Source organism: Salvia hispanica, chromosome 3, assembly GCF_023119035.1.
Source record: "Salvia hispanica cultivar TCC Black 2014 chromosome 3, UniMelb_Shisp_WGS_1.0, whole genome shotgun sequence".
In the NCBI taxonomy this organism is placed as follows: Eukaryota; Viridiplantae; Streptophyta; class Magnoliopsida; order Lamiales; family Lamiaceae; genus Salvia; species Salvia hispanica.
This window is the reverse complement of record NC_062967.1, coordinates 44,218,157-44,238,068: the sequence shown is the minus strand read 5'-3', so window position 1 is coordinate 44,238,068 and position 19,912 is coordinate 44,218,157. Positions and strand designations below refer to the sequence as shown.

Below are 19,912 nucleotides of genomic sequence, written 5' to 3'. Positions count from 1 at the left end.
ATGGAAGCTGGAATAATAAATCAGACTTCTATCACGTGGATAGACAAGAGAAGTCGGAATGACACATTTAAAATTTAAGAGTTTTAATACGTCCTTTACTTATGGGCCGGAACGACACATCGAACTTCCATCACGTCTGTAGGCAAGAGAAGTAGGATTGACACATTTAAAAATTTTAACAACCCCCTCACGTATGGGCCAGAATGACTCATCGAACTTCCATCACATGGGTAAGCAAATGAAGAGATAAAGATTTAAAATTCATCATTAACTATGACCCCCTCTAATATAATGTTAGAAATTTGTCACTGACCTTTAAAAAGCCTTATAAAAGAGATGGTTATCTTTATTTATATGGATAAGCTAAAATTATCCCTATATCTATATCGGGACAATATTTAAGAATTTTAACACACTTTCCACATAAAAATCAAATAAAATTGTATAAAATGAGGTGCGTTCAAGAATGAGTATCAATTTTTCTTTCATACTACTCCCTCCGTCCCCAATTAAGAGTCACACTTTTCTATTTCGATTCATTCCCAATTAAGAGTCACACTTCATTTTTACCATAAATAGTAAGTAGGTTATACATTCCACTAACTCAATTCACTTACATTTTATTATAAAATCAATATAAAAAAAATGGATCTCACATTCGACTAACTTTTTCAACCAACTTTTCTTTATATTTTTAAAACCCGTATCCGATCAAATGATGATTCCTAATTGCGGAGGGAGGGAGTACTATTCTACTGTAGTCCAATTGCAAAATTGAATTTTCCAAACTTCAAGTACGCGCCACGCGGTTTTCTTTTTCTTTCTCATTGTCTCACTCCTTTCCTCTTGAAAGATTCAACTCTCTCTGTCTCTCTTTCTCACACTAGACCTTACCAAATTTCTATCAATGGCGGAAGCAGGACTGACGATCTTCGACGGATCTCACCTCTCAGATGTCGATGTTTCACTGCCTTCTCCACCTATAGACACTCCGATCACAGGCGCAGAGGTCCTACAGCTGGCTGAAACTAGGGCCTCCCTCTCCCTTCTCGGTTTCGTATTGCCCGAAACTCTCAAGTCTTCTGCTATTCGCCGGATCGGCGTCTCTGATACCGCCGGATTCCTCTCTAAGAAGCTCGATCACACCGATGCCTGCACAATTCTTCGAAATTATATTTCCGCCATTGCCGATGAACTCAAAGGTCAGTTTTGCGTTTGTTGACTTCAATTCCAACTCATTCAATCAGTAGTTTTTAGTCGTACACAATATTGACTGGTCTGTAGCTATTGCCTTTTTGTTAATGAAACCTAGAAATTTATTGTAATTGCGATCAATTTGTGGTGTTGAGAGTGATTGCTGCGCTGGAATTTCCACCTCTGTCAGATTCTCTATCTGTTTCACAAGGAAAAGTTAATTAATAGTATGAATGTGTGGTTGTTTCTGTTTCAATTCAGATGATCCTATTGCTGTGACAATATTGGACGGCGGATCTCTCAATATGTTCTTGGAAGATGAAGATGATTTCGCAATGCTAGCAGAGAATCTTTTCACTGATTTAGACGTAGAAGATACAGGAAAAATCAGTAAGGATGAGATACAGAGTGCTCTGGCACATATGGGCATCGAATCCGGTGTTCCTTCAGTATCAGGTATACTTTTACTCTGTCTGCCATACAATATGAGATTTTGAAAGGTCATGAACATTTAGAGTTGAACATAAATTTACTCTTTCCATTTAAGTGTTTATGATTTTCATCAATTCAAGTAGGTGGTTTTGAACTAGTGTTGTCTGTAAACACTCCACTCAAACTTTAAGGAGTTCTGTCCCCCCTTTTTATAAATCTGTGCTATTTGTTTGTCCATTTCAGTCAGATGCTTTGATAAAAAGTTCGATCAGATTTATGGTTTTCCATATGCAGTTTTTATTCAAAAGCTGGTTAGGTTCCAATTTCGGATATAACCTGAAATAGCTAGTTATAATCATAAAGGAAAAACAGAAAGAAAGAAGATAGTATGAGATGATGCTGTGTATAGTTAGTACTTTTTAGTTGCTGATATAATATGAAGAGTTCTAATAGTAGTATTTGTGCTGTGTTAGTCTAATTGTCAATGTTAGCACTTTACAAAATGGATAAATACTATACCTGCTATTAAAACTCTCTATAATACTTTAGCTCCCCTTAATAAACTGGCCTAAATCCTGACAAATCATAATTTTGTTGAATAATCGCATGCTGCATCATCAAATCAATTGTGCACTACTTGTAATTCTGAGCACTTAATGCTGTTTAACAGAATATCCGCAGTTGAATGATATATTAAAGAAACACGGAGCAGCTGGAAAAGAAGAACTGGGACAAGCACAATTTGCTCAACTCCTGCAACATGTGCTGCAGGAACTCGCTGATAGTCTGGCAAAGAAACCTGTTGTCGTCGTTTTAAGGAGCATAAAATTGGCGAATGGTTCTAAGCTTAGAAAGGTAACTTACTTTTCCTGATTTGCTTCCAAAAATTCTGGGAATCAAAACTTTTGGTACACACCATGGTAATACTGCCACATATTTTGATTGCTACCAAAGTTTGGGTAGTTAACAGAGAGGAGCAATATATATACTTACTAAAAAAGGTTTCCAGTCACACTGATGAAATTCTAACATCCGGTGATACTATTATTAGTGAATATTTTTATATATTTTGCAATGGATATTTTTTTTATCAATTGGATTCTCTCAAAATCTGTAGTATTATACCATAGTCGCCCACTCTTCAAATACAGATCTAAAACTTGAACTGCTTCTTCTCCAAGACACTAGAATCTAACTTTGTTCTGCACTGTAGTTCATAATCATGCTGTTTGTTAGCTTTCAAACACTTGTTTATACCTTAAATTTCAATGTTATTTTCTAATTCAAATAACATCGCACTATCATGTAAGTATGTAGCATTAGTTTATTAACAGTACCTTTTCGCCATACACCTGAAAAACAATTTTTGTTGTGGTATAAATGTTCATATTTTTTGCAGATCATTTGAGTATTTAATTGCAGATCTTTTGAGTATTTAGTTGGTTCTAGGAGTTAATTGCAGATCTTTGAATGCTACTTTCACTGTTTCTGCAGCTTCTGGCCAAGGAGAGGCTTCTTGATGATGCTGTGAAGAAGATTACTGAGGAAAATTTCGAATGCAGTGGTGACCAGTCACGAGCCACACATATCAAGTCTTACCTCAAGAACCATGAGGATGATTTCGGTTTACCACCTTCACAACTGCCTGAAATGACGGCTCTCTTTGATGAAATATTTACTGAGGTAGAGAGTGAGAATGATGCAGCTGAATCAGGCAGAGACAGTTCAGCGGTATTTCTGAAGAAAATCCTTGAGAAAATTGCAGAGAAGCTCGAAGCCAACCCGATATTGTATGATATTCAGCTCCCGCAGCTGGGAGAAGCCTGAATTATATACTCTTGCGCTGAATGCACTTGGTGGGTTTATCCTATTTCTTCCTCCCATTATGTATTCAACTTGACATTGTATTCTTAATCCATGTGATTTATAGAAATATCCTACCAGTGATTATATTTTGATGATGATGAAGCGGAACTTAGATGTTTCCCGTAGGCCTAAACCCAATAGGTCAATGGTTTGTTCGAGCTTGGGTAAATGAGGAGTCATTATTGAAGCCTCCCATACCAACATCATGATAAAATGTTTGATTGAATAGCAGATCAAAGTCTCAGCGTTTTTAATTTTGAGCCTAATTTTAGTTGACTCCAAATAATATCATATGGCATCAGAGCCAACTCATTTATTATTGACAGCCGAGTGTGTGACATGGAGACCGATTGGATCACACTCTCTAACCATCCCCACATATTTCAGAACCTCGCACACACTCGACCCCTTAGCCAGAGACCAATACGCATGACCACTTGAAACATGATACATGACTATACAATGAAGAAAGATGACGGACGACCATGATAAGTGGAAGATGATCAACGGCTGGAAATGAAGCAATTATAACATAATGGTTTAGAGTTAAGTCTAGAAGATTAGCATTGTGCAATCTTATCTATAAATAGCAATGTAATTCCTTTCAATAACCAACCAATGAAATGAAATATAGCTTTTCCAATGAAAGCACCAGTTGTTAAGGATCATATATACCTAAAGTACCGGCAGAACGGAAATTACAACGTAAGGATAAATCCGGCGCCCATGAGGGTCGGCGGAGAAATAATCTGGGCGGCTGTGCGCGGGGCTTCCCGTCGGCAGCGGTGTCAGATGTGAAAGAAAAACGTGAGGCTCTTTTGGGCTCAAATAATATTGTATTTCTTCATTAATTAAATGATACACTCTAGGCTATTTATAATACTAAATTACTACTACCCTAACTTATCTAACAAGAAAGACAATATATGAAAAGATACTATGAATCAAAAGATATTTTAATAAAAGATATGGAAGATATGAATGGATGTCTCTTATCAATCTCTCAATATTCTGTAACTACCGGTGAGCATCTCCGGTCAAGTTCCGGTGGCTTTTCATATCCCAGCTGCCCTAGTTAGTTCCAAAATAGTACCTCCTTATGGATCACACTAATAATGGTTATTAGTATATTTCTAAAAGCTGCAATGACATTAGTGTAGTAGAATTAGATTTCATGAACCTCATTTACATGTTTAGAATAGGACTGGGTAAATGTACCGCAATACCGCATTACCACACTTATTGTACCGAAATTATATCGAAAAATACCGAATTTGCGGTATACCGCAATTTGCGGTAAGGTATGATACCTTACCAGGGGCGGAGCCAGGATCTCGATTCGACGGGGGCAAAAATATATCTAAGAAGAAATTTTAATGGTTTGAGGTGGGGCATTTATAAAGGAAATCAATTTTTTTAAAAAATTACTCCATGAAATAGTACTACATGAAATATATTGAGGAGGGGCAAATGCCCCTTATCCCCTCCTAGTAGATCCGCCCCTGTACCTTACCGATAGACTACGGTATGGTAAAGGTATAGAATTTCGTATACCGCGGGATACCGCACATTCGGTGTATACCAAAAATGAGGTATCGTACCGTTATTAATTTATACCAAACATACAATATATATCAAAAAATAAGGTGGTACCTTATATGTATTTATATGTTTCAAATATATTAATATTAATAATAATTAAAAATTAACAATAATTTAAAAGCTTCCATGTGAGGGTGTGAGAGGAAGATGAAAGTAAAGAAGACTATGTTGGTTATTATCGAAACTGTTTTGGATTTGATGGTTGACGTTTTATTAATTTGAATGTTATGACCAAGATTTGTTTGTGAGGGAGTTTTAGGGCTTGTACTTTATTTAAATAATTGAACCGTTAATTCTAATATTTTGGGTATGAAACATGTTTCTTGCGAAATGAACACAGGTATATGGTATGTCGTACCTTATTTGATATACCGTAAAAATGTGGTATACTATAAACATGCGGTATATCGCATTTACCGCAAAAATGCGGTATACCGTAGTAACAATATGATAACGGTATTAGAAATATACCATACCGAATATTAGGTATACCGAAGTGAGGTATACCAAAACATGAGGTAAGGTATAGGTATGAGATTTTCGCATACCGCATTTTGAGGTAAGGTATGAGGTATGGTATGATCGATGCGGTATACCTTACCTTTCTACCCCTAGTTTAGACAACATAAGGCTTATTTTAACTAAACCTATTATATTATCAATCATATCAGTTTGCAAAAGGATTATATATGGAGGCAAAGAACCTTTCCACCCCTAGTTTAGACAACCTAAGGCTTATTTTAACTAAACCTATTATATTATCAATCATATCAGTTTGCAAAAGGATTATATATGGAGGCAAAGAAAACGTTTTTAAGACAATTAAAATTATACTATATCATAATTTTTTTGCCTCCAATCTATATCTATATCTATATCTATACCTATATTATCCTTAGAAATAAAGTTTTTTTGGGGAAAACTGGGAGGATTTATGCCAGATTTACAAAAAAAGAGTTATTACTTATTACTCCCTTTGTCCCGGATAATTCGGGTCACTTTGACCGGGCACGGATTTTAAGAATTGTAATGAAAAAGTGGGTTGAAAAAGTTAGTGGAATGTGGGTCCTACCTTTATATATTAGTTTTATAATAAAATGTGAGTATGAATGAGTTACTGGAATATGGGTCCACTACCAAAAATGGTAAAAGTGAAATGGGACAAATTATGTGGGATGGACCAAAATGGAAAATTGGGACGAATTATCCGGGACAGAGGGAATAGCATTTTTTTAATCACATTTCTAAAAGTTTTTTGGACATATTTCAGTCTGGAAGATAATACAATGATCCTCTAGGAATGTTGTTTTACATGCTTTTAACCCTGCAATTAATAGGATCATGTCTGCAATGAAAAGTTATGTACGGTTGATTATACAAGCAAACAATCAATCAAAGCAATCAAATGATTTTGCAACAGAGCCTCTCTCATATTGATATTTCGAAGCTTAAGCAAGGTTTTTTAGAGCCAAAGGAAAGTTTTTTTTGTTAGAAAAATAAAAGAAAAAATTAATTTTCTCAGACATAATTAACCTACAAGAACAAGTTGTATATAAACCAGTTGAACGGAAACAGATTCAACCTCATTTTTCTTCTCTCTAAACCAATTTTCTGTTTATTGTAGAAACACTAAGGCCCTACTTAGTATGATGAAATGGAACAAGAGTTTCAAATGTTTAGCAACTCATTGACAAAATATATTTAAACAATCACAAGATAAAATATGCTCAACATAAAGTCAAACTAAAAAATTTCTTGTGGAGATTTGTGTCAACCTTAACCTTCATCGGATTCTTGTTTTACTTGATTAACTCCTAAAGCTCCCATATGATGATAGTAAAACTGGATTAGAAAATACGAAGGGGTAATAGATCTTAATGGAGCATAACAATAAATCCTACTGGATTACATTAATATGCCCTATGGTCGAAGCGAGAACTTGGCGGTCTGCTCACTCGTGCACTACCTCACACAGTTTTTGTAGAACAGTTATAACTTTCTCTATTTTACTCCGACTGAGGTGTGCGATATAACAACGTGAAGTTTTTTCGAAGATGAAAACAATTGTGGTCTTGAAAGTCTGATTAGAATTCATCATGTTTAGTTATTAATCCTTCAAAACTCAGGAAAGTTTAGTGCTTGGCCGAGGATATCCTTGTTTCTCATGTGGTTTTGATGGTTGAGATGTGGGGATCAGCATGTAGAGAGCATGCCGGGGGGAAATAGGAATGACGTGTTGGCCCATTTTCACTATCACCTTGAACGAGCACTAATGAAAATGGTTCTAGCTGCAAACAAAAACCAATGCCACATTGAGAGTTTTAAGTAGGTGATTTGGTCTATCTTAAGTTTCACCCATATTAGGACAGAATAAAAAAAAAATAGAGATACATAAAGTCTATTGTTAAAAGCAGTTTCGCCGTCAGCAACAATCGATAATATTGGGAAAACGATAGTGGTGTTGTCATTAACACTGTTTATAACATTCTTCCATCAAAACTAAACATCATAGATAATTAGTTTTTCCTACAAAAATTTAATAAAAACAAACAAGTGAAACGATATTTGGTGTAGTTTGTGAGGCGCCAAGGCCAACCATATACGCCAATCCAATAATACATCTTAAATCTAAATAGGTATAAATATGAAGAAAGAGTTAAAATTGATTGGGGACCATGTGCCCTCCTGGCCCTAAGAGCATCTCCAACGGCGGACGTCGCGGAAGTCCGACCGGACGTCCGCCGTAGTGAGGAAAATGGTAGGACATGGACGTCCCGTGCGCCCGTCGGATGGGCTCGGATATCCGACCGACGGGCGGGCGGACGTCCGCTACTGTGGCATGGGGTCGGACGTCACGTCGAGGTCGGACGTCCGACAAAAAATTAATTTAAAAAAAAAAAAAAAAAAAACTCTATAAATAGGGCTTGTTGAACTTCATTTCATTCACACCACTTGTGTTGACAAGTTTCTCTCTCTAATCTACAAGTTTCATTTCTACTATAAAATGGAGTACAATAGGAACTCCCCCACCACGAGCGGAGGAAACACACCCACGTTTCCCGCCGGAACGGAGGGAAACTTTAATGCGGGGATGAATCCCCAAATGGCAGGGATGGCAGAGATTACTCCCCAAATGTTCTACAATACGTACAATTGGATGAGTCAGATGGGTGGGGGCAGCGGGGATAGGTGGTATGACGCCAAATATGGCGAGGGTGGGTGGGATGATGCCCGGGGCAGCGGGGATGGGGAGTATGGCGCCAAATATGGCTGGGATAGAGAGTATGACGTCGGGGATGGGTGGGCCGATGCAGCACAGGAGCCCGAGGACGCCTAGGGAATCTGTCTATCGCCCATATATAGATTTGTTGTCCGACGATTCCCCTAGTACTGTTCCGGAGACTCAGTACGCCGGCATCGAGACTTTCTCTTTTGAGGAGTTGGGGCTATCGCCGATCCGTGAGACTCCCGATGAGGCGGAGCCTGCTGCAAGGGGCAGGGGCAAAGGCAAGGGCAAAGCCAGGGGCGGGGGAAGGGGCAAGGGCAAAGCCCCGGGCTCTTCCTCGCAAACGAGGGCTGAGGAGGAGGTGGGTGAGGAGGAGCGAGAGAAGAGGTCGATCTGGACCGTGTGGGAAAATGCCGCGCTTGCGAAGGCCTGGGTCGGTGTAGTCGAGGATCCCTATATCGGGGCGAACCAGTATATTGACCGATTGTGGCATCGCATTAGTGAGGCCTACCTCACACTCAAACCGGATGGGGCGAAGCCTCGCACTCCCGAGCAATGCCGGAAACAGTGGGATCGGTTGAGGCCTAAGCTCAGTCATTTTGCCGGCCTCTACCAAAACAACCTGCGCATGGCAACCAGCGGCATGTCTGAGGAAGATGTGAAGACCCAGGCCTTGTCCCAGTACCGCAACAAAGAATTGAAGTTCAAAGAGTTTGACCAATGGGAGGTCTTTCTCGTGGTCAGGAGTTCGCAAAAGTTTTGTGCGGGTGTCGACTCGGGCTAGAAGCGGACGAAGATCAACTCTTCCGGTGAGTACAGCAGCAGTGCCTGGTTCGCACGAGCTCCCCGAAGCCGAGGAAGTGTCCCCGCTACCACGATCAGACTCTCGACGTCGTCGTCGCCCGATGGGGCAAAAGGCTACGCAGCGGATGGCGAGGGGAAGCGGCAGCCGCAGCGGTCCTTCGAGGTCGAATTGGAGGCCCCTGAAGCCCCAGATGAGTACGACCGTCTCGCCCGCGCGCAGCTAACGAAGACCCTGAGTCAGAACATGCATAGGTGGTTTAGCACGCACGATCCTGGGTACAAAAGGATGTGCAAGGATATGATCGACGCATGTCGGCGCGATTTAGGAATGCCACCAATTGATGATTATGGCGTCGAGATTGGGGGCGGGGACGTCGGAGGCGGCAGCAGCACGGGCGACGGGGACGAGGAGGAGTGAGAGCCGAGGGTTATATTTCTCGACTTTTTATGATTATGTAATTTTTAAGTATTATGTAATTTTTTTTAAAGTATTATGTAATTTTTTTTAATGAAGTATTCGATTTTTTCCGTGTCGACATTTTAATTCCGTAAATTGAATAATTGTGAATTTAATTATTTTGCGGGAAGTCCTAGTACAGGGGAAGTCCTAGTGATGTGGCAGTGAAATGGAAAGTCCTAACGATGACGTGGCAAGAAGTTTTTGTGGGAAGTCCTAGTGGGAAGGGTGCCACCGGAGATGCTCTAAGGTGCTTATAAGTGTGGAACCACCTTACTTACTTACCAAACCCAGTCTTGATTCTCATTCAGTTTAGCACGATAATGTTACGGTGTTACAAATTCCGTATTCAGTGGGCATGATTACCAAAGGAGGAGCATGGGTTGATGTCAAGGATATGCACGGGAAGTTTCCCCATTGTAGCCTCGTGGGCAAGGCTGTTCCAACCGACGAGGCAATTGATATCGATCGTTTGTGACCAGTCTACGCAAGGGGTAAAACCGTAGAAGGAACGCAGTCAATTCCGATCAAGCACAGCTGAGATCATTCTGCACGTAAGTTTTATGTGGCCGCAAAAGCGGAGATTCGATGGTTTGAATTAATATTCGTCATTCAGCTCTTACATTGTGCACCTTTGCTCCATATTACATATGGCATTTGTCTAAAAATTTCAAAAAAGTGTAAAAAGATATGAAACATTCAAAGTGCTAAATGTTGGAATTTATATGATACTACCATTTAATGGTAGTTCTGTTGCAAGAATAAAATGATGCACACCTACGAAATACAGGAATATAACATTCGCAAAATCACATGAAATAGACTTTATTATTTAGAAACTTAGAATTTTTAACCAATTGCACCAGCAACTTTCACACATAAAAATGCAGGCAATAATCAGTCATCTTTCGTACAATGAAACAACAGTGTCTTACATAGGTAAGGACCAGCTTTGCAGACAACATCCCTATCACGATCTTTCGGTGAAGCGTTACAGTTCTCCAGCCCCGCGAGTGCCAGAAGAACCCGTTCCTTCGCGGCTGTGGTTCTGCATATGTTCCAAGCTAGTATGTCTCTGCACAGGGACACCTCTTCCTATCTTGTTACCCCCATTGGCGGCAGTTGTGTTTGATGGTACATTCTCCACTGGTGGAATATCGACCAAATCATTTTGAATTCCAAGGTTAGTTAAGTGATTATGAGAAGGTGACTGATAGTAACGCTGATCTTGTATTGGTACAGCAGCACCTGCTGATGTTTTAGAAGGACTACGAGCAAAGGATTGCATGCCTGTCGTGGATATTTCAGACATAGCGTGGAATATTGAGTTCAAACCAGTTACTCTTTTCACACTTTCTTCTGCCATTTTCACCTGTTTGAGAAGAAAACACTCACTTATTTTAGTAAAACCACATTTACCAAGGCTTGCGAAAAGAGATGCAACAGATCCTTCAACCAAAACTCATGTCGTATATGAATTTTCCAACTCTTAGGAATATGCACATAGAAAGAACATAGAAAGATGGATGACAGAGGCAAGTGACAATTAATTTGAGAACTTTCCAGCTAAGCTCACAGCTAAAAGGCTACAATCAGTGGGAAAAAAAGTCAAATTCTTACATAATAGAGTAGAGTAATCCTACTGAATAGCACGAACATGGGATTTTCTCTAATATAGATCCAGAATGTAGGACTTCAAAGTTAAAAGTGAGTGATGCAAAAGATTAAAAAATGTGTAATATAGTAATCAAAATATCATGTACTACTTTGTGTAATAAAAGAAGATCACAGGGAAAGTAGACGAGGTGTCTTAGCATCTTAAATAGGTCGCTTGGAATCTTCCATTTCAAACCATACAGCACTACAGCTATCCAATGATTTAACGTACCTTAGCTCTCAGGGTTTCAACGTCAGCCTTCAAAACTCTATTGTCAACAGCTGATTCATTGTATTTCTGATTTATGTCTGTAAAGCGCTTGAGTAATGTGGCATTTTCAACTCTTAATTGAGAGACCTGGGGAGAAGAAAGGCCAAGATATGATTAGACCTTTAGTGGGATAGCTTTCTAAATGAAAATGATGAATAGAACTTGTACCTGTGTCTCACGCTCAGACATATGGGCCTGCTTCCTCCTTCTAGAGCGGCGAGCTGATTCTCTATTTGAAATCATTCTGAAAATACTCAACAATTTTACTGTATTAGATAACACGAATTATTTGAAGCTATAGATAACAACTTATTTGGAACTATAACATAAGCTGCATATATTATGCTGGATACTTTCATACCATCCTGACAGTGTCCTTTGATTTAAAAACTTACTTTATCCTTATTCAGATATATTAAAGATATATATTGACTTATTAATCTGAAACTTCTCATAAAATATTAAAAACAGGTTATGACAATTCTGTTCTTACAGCATAGTTGCAGAGAATCCCTATAATATCACATATTTTTTTCAAATACAGGTGGGTAGATCATGTGGGTTGGCCATTATTGGCTACTAGGATAAGTGTATTTAACATTACAGTTCATTAACTAAAACATGTAGCTCAAACCACCAGACCTATTCCCAATCATCTCAAAGCTTAAAAAGAGAAAAAGAAAGCATGGTCATGTATGTGTGCTTATAGAAGAGTGTCACACATAATTTAGATGCTATCAGATCTAAGGCCAGTGATTAGTATCACGGATAGTTCATTATTTCCAAGGTATAGGTGAAAACCACGAGTGATATTCTCAATTATCCTACAGATTAAACAGAAAAAGAAAGCACATTCTCATTCTATCACAAAATATGTATATTATATTCTCAGAGAACTCAGTGGTTTTGGCAGGTCCTACAAAGTTAATCCACTAACATTACATTTTAACTTTTCCCATTGTCACTATCATTTATATATATATTATGACAAATATGTACCCCAGTATCCCCTTTCCCCATTATATATTTCTTCTTTTTAAATTTCTCTCTGTACCTTGCATGTTTAACAACAATCTGCATCCACTCCTGATATAAGATCTCTTAAAATGAAAACTTTGTAAGATATATACGACAGGGATAATCAACAACTTCAAGCTTAAATGCACTACTCCCTCCGTCCTACAAGAGTATGCACTTTCTAATTTTGGAAACTCTTTTTCTCTAATAAGGTGGGACCCATTCTACACTAACAATATTTTAATTACTTTTTCTTTCTACCTCTATAGAGCTTTACCAATTGTGCATTAAAACTCGTGTCCAATCAAAATTGCATACTCTTGTGGGACGGAAGGAGTATTATTTTGGGAATAATATATTAACTGTACTCCTTATTGCTTGATAATGATGTAATCATGCAATAAACAGAGGATATAAAAGCATACCTTCTCATGCGTTTAGCGTCAGCAGGGTCCATATTCTGACTAGCCTCAGTTTCTCCTTCATCGTCATCAGATTGGTCCCCAGAAGAACCGCTTGAGGTGGATCTCACTTGAGCAACAGATTTGGTTGAGCTTGAAAGAAGAGGTGGTACACCAACCGTTTCACTAAAATTCTCAACTTGTGTCTTTGATGAATCCTTTCCGCTTGCTAAAGAGACAGTAAAAACAACAAAGATTATGTAGGTTCAGTTTTTCAAATATTAAAGTAATTTTTTTCAATTAATATCCCATTAACTCCTCAGCAGCCTACTCACAAACCAAGCATTCCATACTGCATACATCTGCAGCAGTAGATATATGTTGTTATTTAAGTTTAGCATATATTTTATATATGAAGATATCCTTTCACTATTTCGAGAAAAATAGGAGAACAAAAACAGGAGTAAACCACGCTGCATGAACTACGGTGTCTGGTAATGAACCCTTCTACCAACCCTCAGGCATGTGAATTTCGGAATATCAATCAAGAAGTCGCCAACTGCTAAAGTTACAATTTTACTCCCATTTGCATCGTGCATAAATAGATGGATGGTGCATCTAAAAACAATAGATGACTGTTGAAATCTAGAGAGAAGCAAAGAAAAGAGAGAATAACTTATAGTATGACCCAGAAAAGAGTTGACTTAAGCATTACATGTAATTGATTCGACTATTTAGCATGAAATACTTCTTGCAGTGGCAGATAACAGAACAACATTGCATCTATAAACAAGAGCTGAATTACTGGAACCAAAGTGCCACAAATGATAAACGTATGGTAGTTATGCATAAGCACATCGTTGCATCTAGTCAGTTAAAGATGTTTGAGGTTTGAGTTCAGGTTCTTATTCTTTAAAACTACTTTTTATGAATCTCACTCTGACCCTTGCAGGTAACAAACTTCAGTCTTTCTCATATGATCTTCAAGAGATAGACTACTAGCATGCATACAAAAATGAGACGTGCCTTATTGTTGAAACTTGAAAATCAGACGCTAGCTTCACAGGAGTAATGAATAGACGGGAACATAGAAGTACTTAATATTTAACAACCAATTAACAGTAGTAACACAGAGGAAGTAGGGACGTATGTAATGTTAAGCATACTACTACTGTAATTTCCTCATTCCCCTTTACCCACTACATTTCAAATCTACCTAACTATCACATGCATGACACAATCGATGACATAAATCATGCCACACTTTGCGCACGTCCACGCATCAAGAGAATATTTTATGTTCATGTGAAAAGAACTTAATCAAATTTCACTAAGAAGTACCATAGATTTTCAATAACCTTTAGAAGAAGACGAATTGGAAACCTGAGATCCAAGGTCAGCCACAGCCGGAGCCGATGCATTAGATCCCGTAGCCTTGCCATTAGTTTCCTAACAATAAATAAGCAATAAGCAACTCAAAATGCCTAAATCTCAGTACTGCATATGATACTCACTCAACTCGTGCAGAAACAGAATAAATAACCTAAATTATAGCAAAACATTATCTAAGAGGGAAGAAGTATGAAATTTCGCCAAAGGCACAATCTATGAGCTAATAAACAGTAAGAGATCAGCTACAAACCAATTGAGCAAAGAAAACTCAAATAATTCACTGTTTCCCTAAAAAGTGGACTCAAACGATAAGGACAAAATCAATTGATGAAAATTACCCAAGTCAAAGCGACGGCGGCACAAGCCAAATCGAGGCGGCTTTTGAGGAGTGCCTGGTACTCCTGTGAATCGATCCGAAGATTCAGGGGCGCTTCCGCCGGCGCCGGCTGCGGCAGATGATTATCAATTCGATGGTGATGGTTGGCTTTGGTCTTAACGACGTCATCGGTGGGGAAGGCGGTGGTGATGCTGTGATCGGGTGAGGTGGCCTCCTGAAGGAAGCGCTGGAGTGCCCATTCCGATGGGCTGCGATTCATCCCGGCGGCGGAGGAGGAAGTCGGGTGATGTGCGTCATCATCGTCGTGAAGGAAAACTGGAGGCGCGTGGGTCGACCAGAATCCATCAGATATGTCATCCACTGAGAAAACGCTGTCCATCTCTCTCATCTTCCTCCTCTCTCTCACAAGAAAAAAAAAATGAAAGAAAGAATTTAGAAGTAGAATTCACCTTTTTGATGTGAAAAATAACCGTCGGAGTTTAAACTTTTATATAATATTCATATATTCCCTCTCTTCCGTCCAAAAATTTATCACATTTTTCCATTTCTGTTTATTCTAAAATTTTTTATCATATTTCACCGTTAAGTTTTAATCATTTTTGATAATGAACTAAATATTCCACTAATTTATTTTCACTCACATTTTATTATAAAACTAATATTTTGAAAATAGAACCCACTACCTACTAACTATTTCAACTCACGTTCCATTATATTTTTTAAAACTCGTATCAGGTCAAACTATGACAAAATTTAAGGGACGGAGGGGAGTAAATGACACACTTGCCTTTGTATTCCCTCCGTCTTAATCAATATGACCACTTTCCAATTTTGGAAATAACCTCCTCTCCCATCTCTCCTCATTAAAATATTCAACTACATTTTTCCGCTCTACTTTATTCCACCTAACAACACTTCCTAAAATTTCATGTCACTCAAGAATGTGGTCATCTTGAATGGGATGTACGGAGTACCATACAAGATAGAATATTTTATATATTTTCCTTTTAGAAAAATATTCTCTCTTATATTAATATAAATATATTATTTTATTTCTCTATTTAATACGTAAAATAATTTTCCTATAAAATTCTATATCATAATCCAAATATATAATCACTAATGAGTTTCCTAAATCCTAAATTATTATCCAAAGGGGAGTGATCAATTGCTAACTCATCATTTAATTGTTAACTATTATTCTCTCCGTCCCAATAAATATGCAATATTTGGTTTTCGGCACATGATTTTATTCAGTGGTGTTTTCTAAGTTAATGAAGAAAGAAGAAAAAATAGATAGAGTGTTGTTTTCATTTTAGGAAACGTTTCATTTTTATTAGCACAATCAAAAAGGAAAACGTTTCATTTCTAATAGGACAGAGGAAATACTAATTTAAGACCATAGGATTTTAGCAAACTTGTGGTCTACAATTTGCCACGTGTAATTTTCATTTTCATTAATTAAATCAAAAAAGATAAAAAAAACTACACAATTAGGGTTTTGGATGAAAATGTCAATATAGTGTTTTGAAAATATCAACACAATGCTTTAAAATTGTCAAAACATATCTTATATTGACATTCTGCATGTATTATATTGACATATTTTGTATATCATGTTGACATTTGTTGTTGTAAGAAAAAATTGAATTTTTTTTATTTTTTCTTCAAATTTTGACATCGGAACATATGCAAGTGAGATCTCGTTAGAATCCTTATAAAATTATCTTTAATTTGATTTATGTTGTGCGAAAAAATAATTTAAATCAAGAAAGTTATGCGTTTTAAAGTTATGAGATATTTTTCAAAAGTTAGATACAATTAATTTGTTGTAAATTGACCTTAGTACCCTTAGTACCCTTATTAACGTTTTTTTATCGCATTGACATTCCGAAGCTAGTGATCTAGACTTTTAATTTGAATATCCAATGACTAGTATTATTTAGTTGTAATTAACAATTAAGTATTGAGTTAACAATATAACACTCCCCATGATTTTTTAAACCAATTTCAAAGTTCATGGAAAATACGAAAATATGAGCAAAGTTCATGATTTTAGAGACCAATATCCCTAGATTTTAATATGTACTTAATTGATAAAGTAAGAGAGAGAAAAAAAAAAAGCAGTTGAAATTATGTAGTAGATATTAGTGCCCATAAATAATAAAGTAAATGAAAAGGAGAAAAAAATTGTCTTAAATAGATATATATACTATTTCTATAGGATGAATGAAAAAGGAGATGGTCTATTTCTATAGGACGAAGGGAATATCATTTTCTTGATTTCCACATGAATCTTCTCAAAATTATTTTATCTATAGTTATATCTACTTTATTGGCCTCATTCAAAATGTCCACCTTTCCTTTTTTAGTTTGTCCCACTTAAAACTTCACTTTTTATATTTGGAAATAAATTCATATTTCCACATTAACATAAACCACTACTCCCTCCGTCCCATAATAGATGGCATAGTTGGAGAATGACATGGGATTTCAGGAGATGTTGTTTGTGTGTTAGGTGGAGAGAGGAAATAGTATATTTACATTAATGTGAGAGAGAACTTTTTTCAAAAAAAGAAAGTGTCATCTTTTGTGGGACAAACTAAAAAAGAAAATGTGACATCTATTATGGGATGGAGAGAGTATTTTTTTCTCTCTACTTACTCCGCCTAACAACTCCTAAAATCTCGTATCACTTAAGAATGAGGACATCTTAAATGGGACGGATGGAGTATTATTTAACATCAATTTTAATGATATGCTCTTTATTATTAAAAATCAAGAATAGAAAGTACATCTAGTTATTTTATTTCATAAATAAGTACTAATATTAGCAAAATTAATTTTAATACTATGCTTTTTTTTATATAAAAAATCTATTTTTAAATTATTTTGATGTTGATATTGTCACTTTATCTCTACTTTTTATTACCATCCTCTAATTATCTCATTATCCACCTCTCGTGTGCATCTCTCTATTAATTGCATTGAGTTAAATCCATGTCGTAGATATTGGAACAACTCAACAAAATTTAATAGTAATTTGGGTCTTCATGATTAAAATTTTAGATCTCCGCTACTGATCTCACCTCATAGAGAGAAAGAAGTTTCCTAAAATGAAAATGTGACATCCCCAACCTAAAACATGCATCATTTTGCATATTGACATATTTTTATCTTTGCATATTTATATTATTAGTTGTATAATAAATATTATATATATGGTATTTATATATTTATATATGTTACATAAATATTAAAAATGTATAAAGGTGTGCATGGGAGTATATACGTTGTAGATTTTATAAATAAATATTATTTAATAGTTGTACTTAGTTAATATAGTTAATTAGATAATAATTATGTATAAACTAAATATAAGTGTGTATATATAAGTATACGTATGTTTGTTAGTTTAAGTTTAAGAGTAGTTATATGTATATTGATCTATAATATTAATATAGGTGGCTTCTTCTTCTTTTATTATTATACACATTTTATGTACACATGTGGTACGCTTAATTTTAGAAATTGTTTTAATTTGACAAACTTTAGCCGCCATACTATCATAATAAAAATATATGTGATAATACGTGGGAGTTTATGGAGAAACCATGTATGTATATTGATTAGATGGATAAATTTAGACCCAATGACTAAGCTTTCTGGGACAGCTTCATATTTGAGAAATTATAATTATGAAAATAAGGAAAAGAAGAGGGAGGAGACGGAGTGGAGACTGCATAGATTCTGAAAAAAAAAAATTACATAGTTTGAGCTTTTATAATTAGGTATGTGTACTATATTTTGATCACAACTTCACACACATCACGTACATATGTATATCTATATATTTTATCACTCATAATTTTGTTATTCATATGAATAGGACCGATGGTTGTGAATTAGGAGTCAGAATAAGAGGTTGGTTAGAATTTTGTCTTAAACAGGTGTGTATAAATCACACTTTTAATTGTACATATTTTATGTGATTGATTGCTATGTGTTAAATGAAATGAATATTTAAATTATATGATGTGAGACTAAAATAGCTATGTGTTATTTGATATAGACGGTGAAATATTGTAAATGAATTATATGATAGAAAGATGCAATTGATATGTTTTCATATGACATTAGAATTACATGAATCATTGATTAAAGAGGATCTGTGACAGTCATGCCCTGAGTCTGATATCAATGGCAATGGACCTACGGGTCATATACAATGGCAATGGACCTACGGGTCATATATACAATGGCAATGGACCTTCGGGTCATATATACAATGGCAATGGACCTTCGGGTCATATATATGTATACAATGGCAATGAGACCTACGGGTCATATATACAATGGCAATGGACCTTCGGGTCATATATATATATATATATATATATATATATATATATATATATATATATATATGTACAATGGCAATGAGACCTTCGGGCCAGATACAATGGAATCCCGGGCAGATGTCAGGCTTGATTTGTCACAGAATAATAAACTGAACAGGGTGGCATATGCATATGTATATGGAATTAATTTTAGTATTTGTTGATTCTTGTTTTATATATTGGTTAAAGAGTATGTTTGATATCTGGCATGTGGAATTAAAGGTAAGGTTTATATACACTGAGTTGTGGCTCATATAAACCACTAATATTTTTCAAGAATAAGATATCAATTATGCGTGGGTTGATGTGAGTTACAGTTATTATAAGGGTCGACGACTGATGCATTTTGGCAACCTTCTCCTCCTCATTGTTTTTGCATGTAGATAAATGTATAGTATATAGAGTGGTGAGAGGATCCCACTACAGTTTAGAATATTTTGAAATATGTACCTGATATAATATGTGGATTTTATGTAGTTGACACGAGAATCATTTATTTTAAATTTTAAATTTATTTATAGTATGTGCATAAGTCATAAGGGTTGGGGTGTGACAGAAAAGTTTCTTATTTCATGAAACATAACAAAATGTAAAGAATTTTTATTTTTATGAATAAGAGCAAGTATAATTTGAGGTTTAAGATTGTGTTAAATGATATTGTTCAGCCAAAATAATGAAAAATTAATAGTCGTTCAAATAGTATTGCAAGTAAAAAGAGGAGAGAGAGCAAAAAGCTGTTTGAGAAAAAAAAATAGAGAAAATGACAAAAAGAAAGCCTTTTTATTAGGGGAAATTGCCATTTAAATTATCAAGTTTTATCAAAATTTGGTCTATCCTACAAAGTTTGAAATCCGCTA

At 36.2% G+C, this 19,912-nt stretch overlaps 2 protein-coding genes across 3 annotated transcripts; one reads left to right on the top strand and one right to left on the bottom strand.

Annotated features, from left to right (window-relative positions):
• Positions 1-836: 836 nt before the first annotated feature.
• Positions 837-3,584, top strand: LOC125212215. The gene is made up of 4 exons (XM_048112317.1): positions 837-1,202; positions 1,456-1,650; positions 2,297-2,481; positions 3,121-3,584. The coding sequence occupies exons 1-4, from the start codon at positions 908-910 to the stop codon at positions 3,451-3,453; spliced, it is 1,008 nt and encodes a 335-aa protein (XP_047968274.1). The 5' UTR covers positions 837-907; the 3' UTR covers positions 3,454-3,584.
• Positions 3,585-10,390: 6,806 nt separating this feature from the next.
• Positions 10,391-15,089, bottom strand: LOC125214315 (light-inducible protein CPRF2-like). Of its 2 annotated transcripts, XM_048115282.1 has the most exons (7): positions 14,657-15,089; positions 14,285-14,375; positions 12,951-13,155; positions 11,677-11,752; positions 11,470-11,595; positions 10,830-10,953; positions 10,391-10,727 (listed from the first exon to the last, which is right to left on the bottom strand). In XM_048115282.1, exons 1-7 carry the CDS (start codon positions 15,041-15,043, stop codon positions 10,573-10,575), a joined length of 1,164 nt encoding a protein of 387 aa, XP_047971239.1. In that variant the 5' UTR covers positions 15,044-15,089; the 3' UTR covers positions 10,391-10,572. The 2 variants fall into 2 exon arrangements, with proteins under 2 accessions (XP_047971239.1, XP_047971238.1); XM_048115281.1 differs by having other exon boundaries at positions 10,391-10,953; positions 14,657-15,088.
• Between the last annotated feature and the right edge of the window lie 4,823 nt (positions 15,090-19,912).

What these genes read in the sequence shown, in the direction of transcription:
- LOC125212215 (XM_048112317.1), top strand. Translation starts at nt 908, where the DNA reads ATGGCGGAAGCAGGACTGACGATCTTCGACGGATCTCACCTCTCAGAT. An exon ending in CATTGCCGATGAACTCAAAG is followed by an intron (nt 1,203 to 1,455) that starts GTCAGTTTTGCG and finishes GTTTCAATTCAG; the next exon opens with ATGATCCTATTGCTGTGACA. An exon ending in ATGGTTCTAAGCTTAGAAAG is followed by an intron (nt 2,482 to 3,120) that starts GTAACTTACTTT and finishes CTGTTTCTGCAG; the next exon opens with CTTCTGGCCAAGGAGAGGCT.
- LOC125214315 (XM_048115281.1), bottom strand. Translation starts at nt 15,043, where the DNA reads ATGAGAGAGATGGACAGCGTTTTCTCAGTGGATGACATATCTGATGGA. An exon ending in CAATTCGTCTTCTTCTAAAG is followed by an intron (nt 13,156 to 14,284) that starts GTTATTGAAAAT and finishes CTGTCTCTTTAG; the next exon opens with CAAGCGGAAAGGATTCATCA. An exon ending in TGTCTGAGCGTGAGACACAG is followed by an intron (nt 11,596 to 11,676) that starts GTACAAGTTCTA and finishes TCTTCTCCCCAG; the next exon opens with GTCTCTCAATTAAGAGTTGA.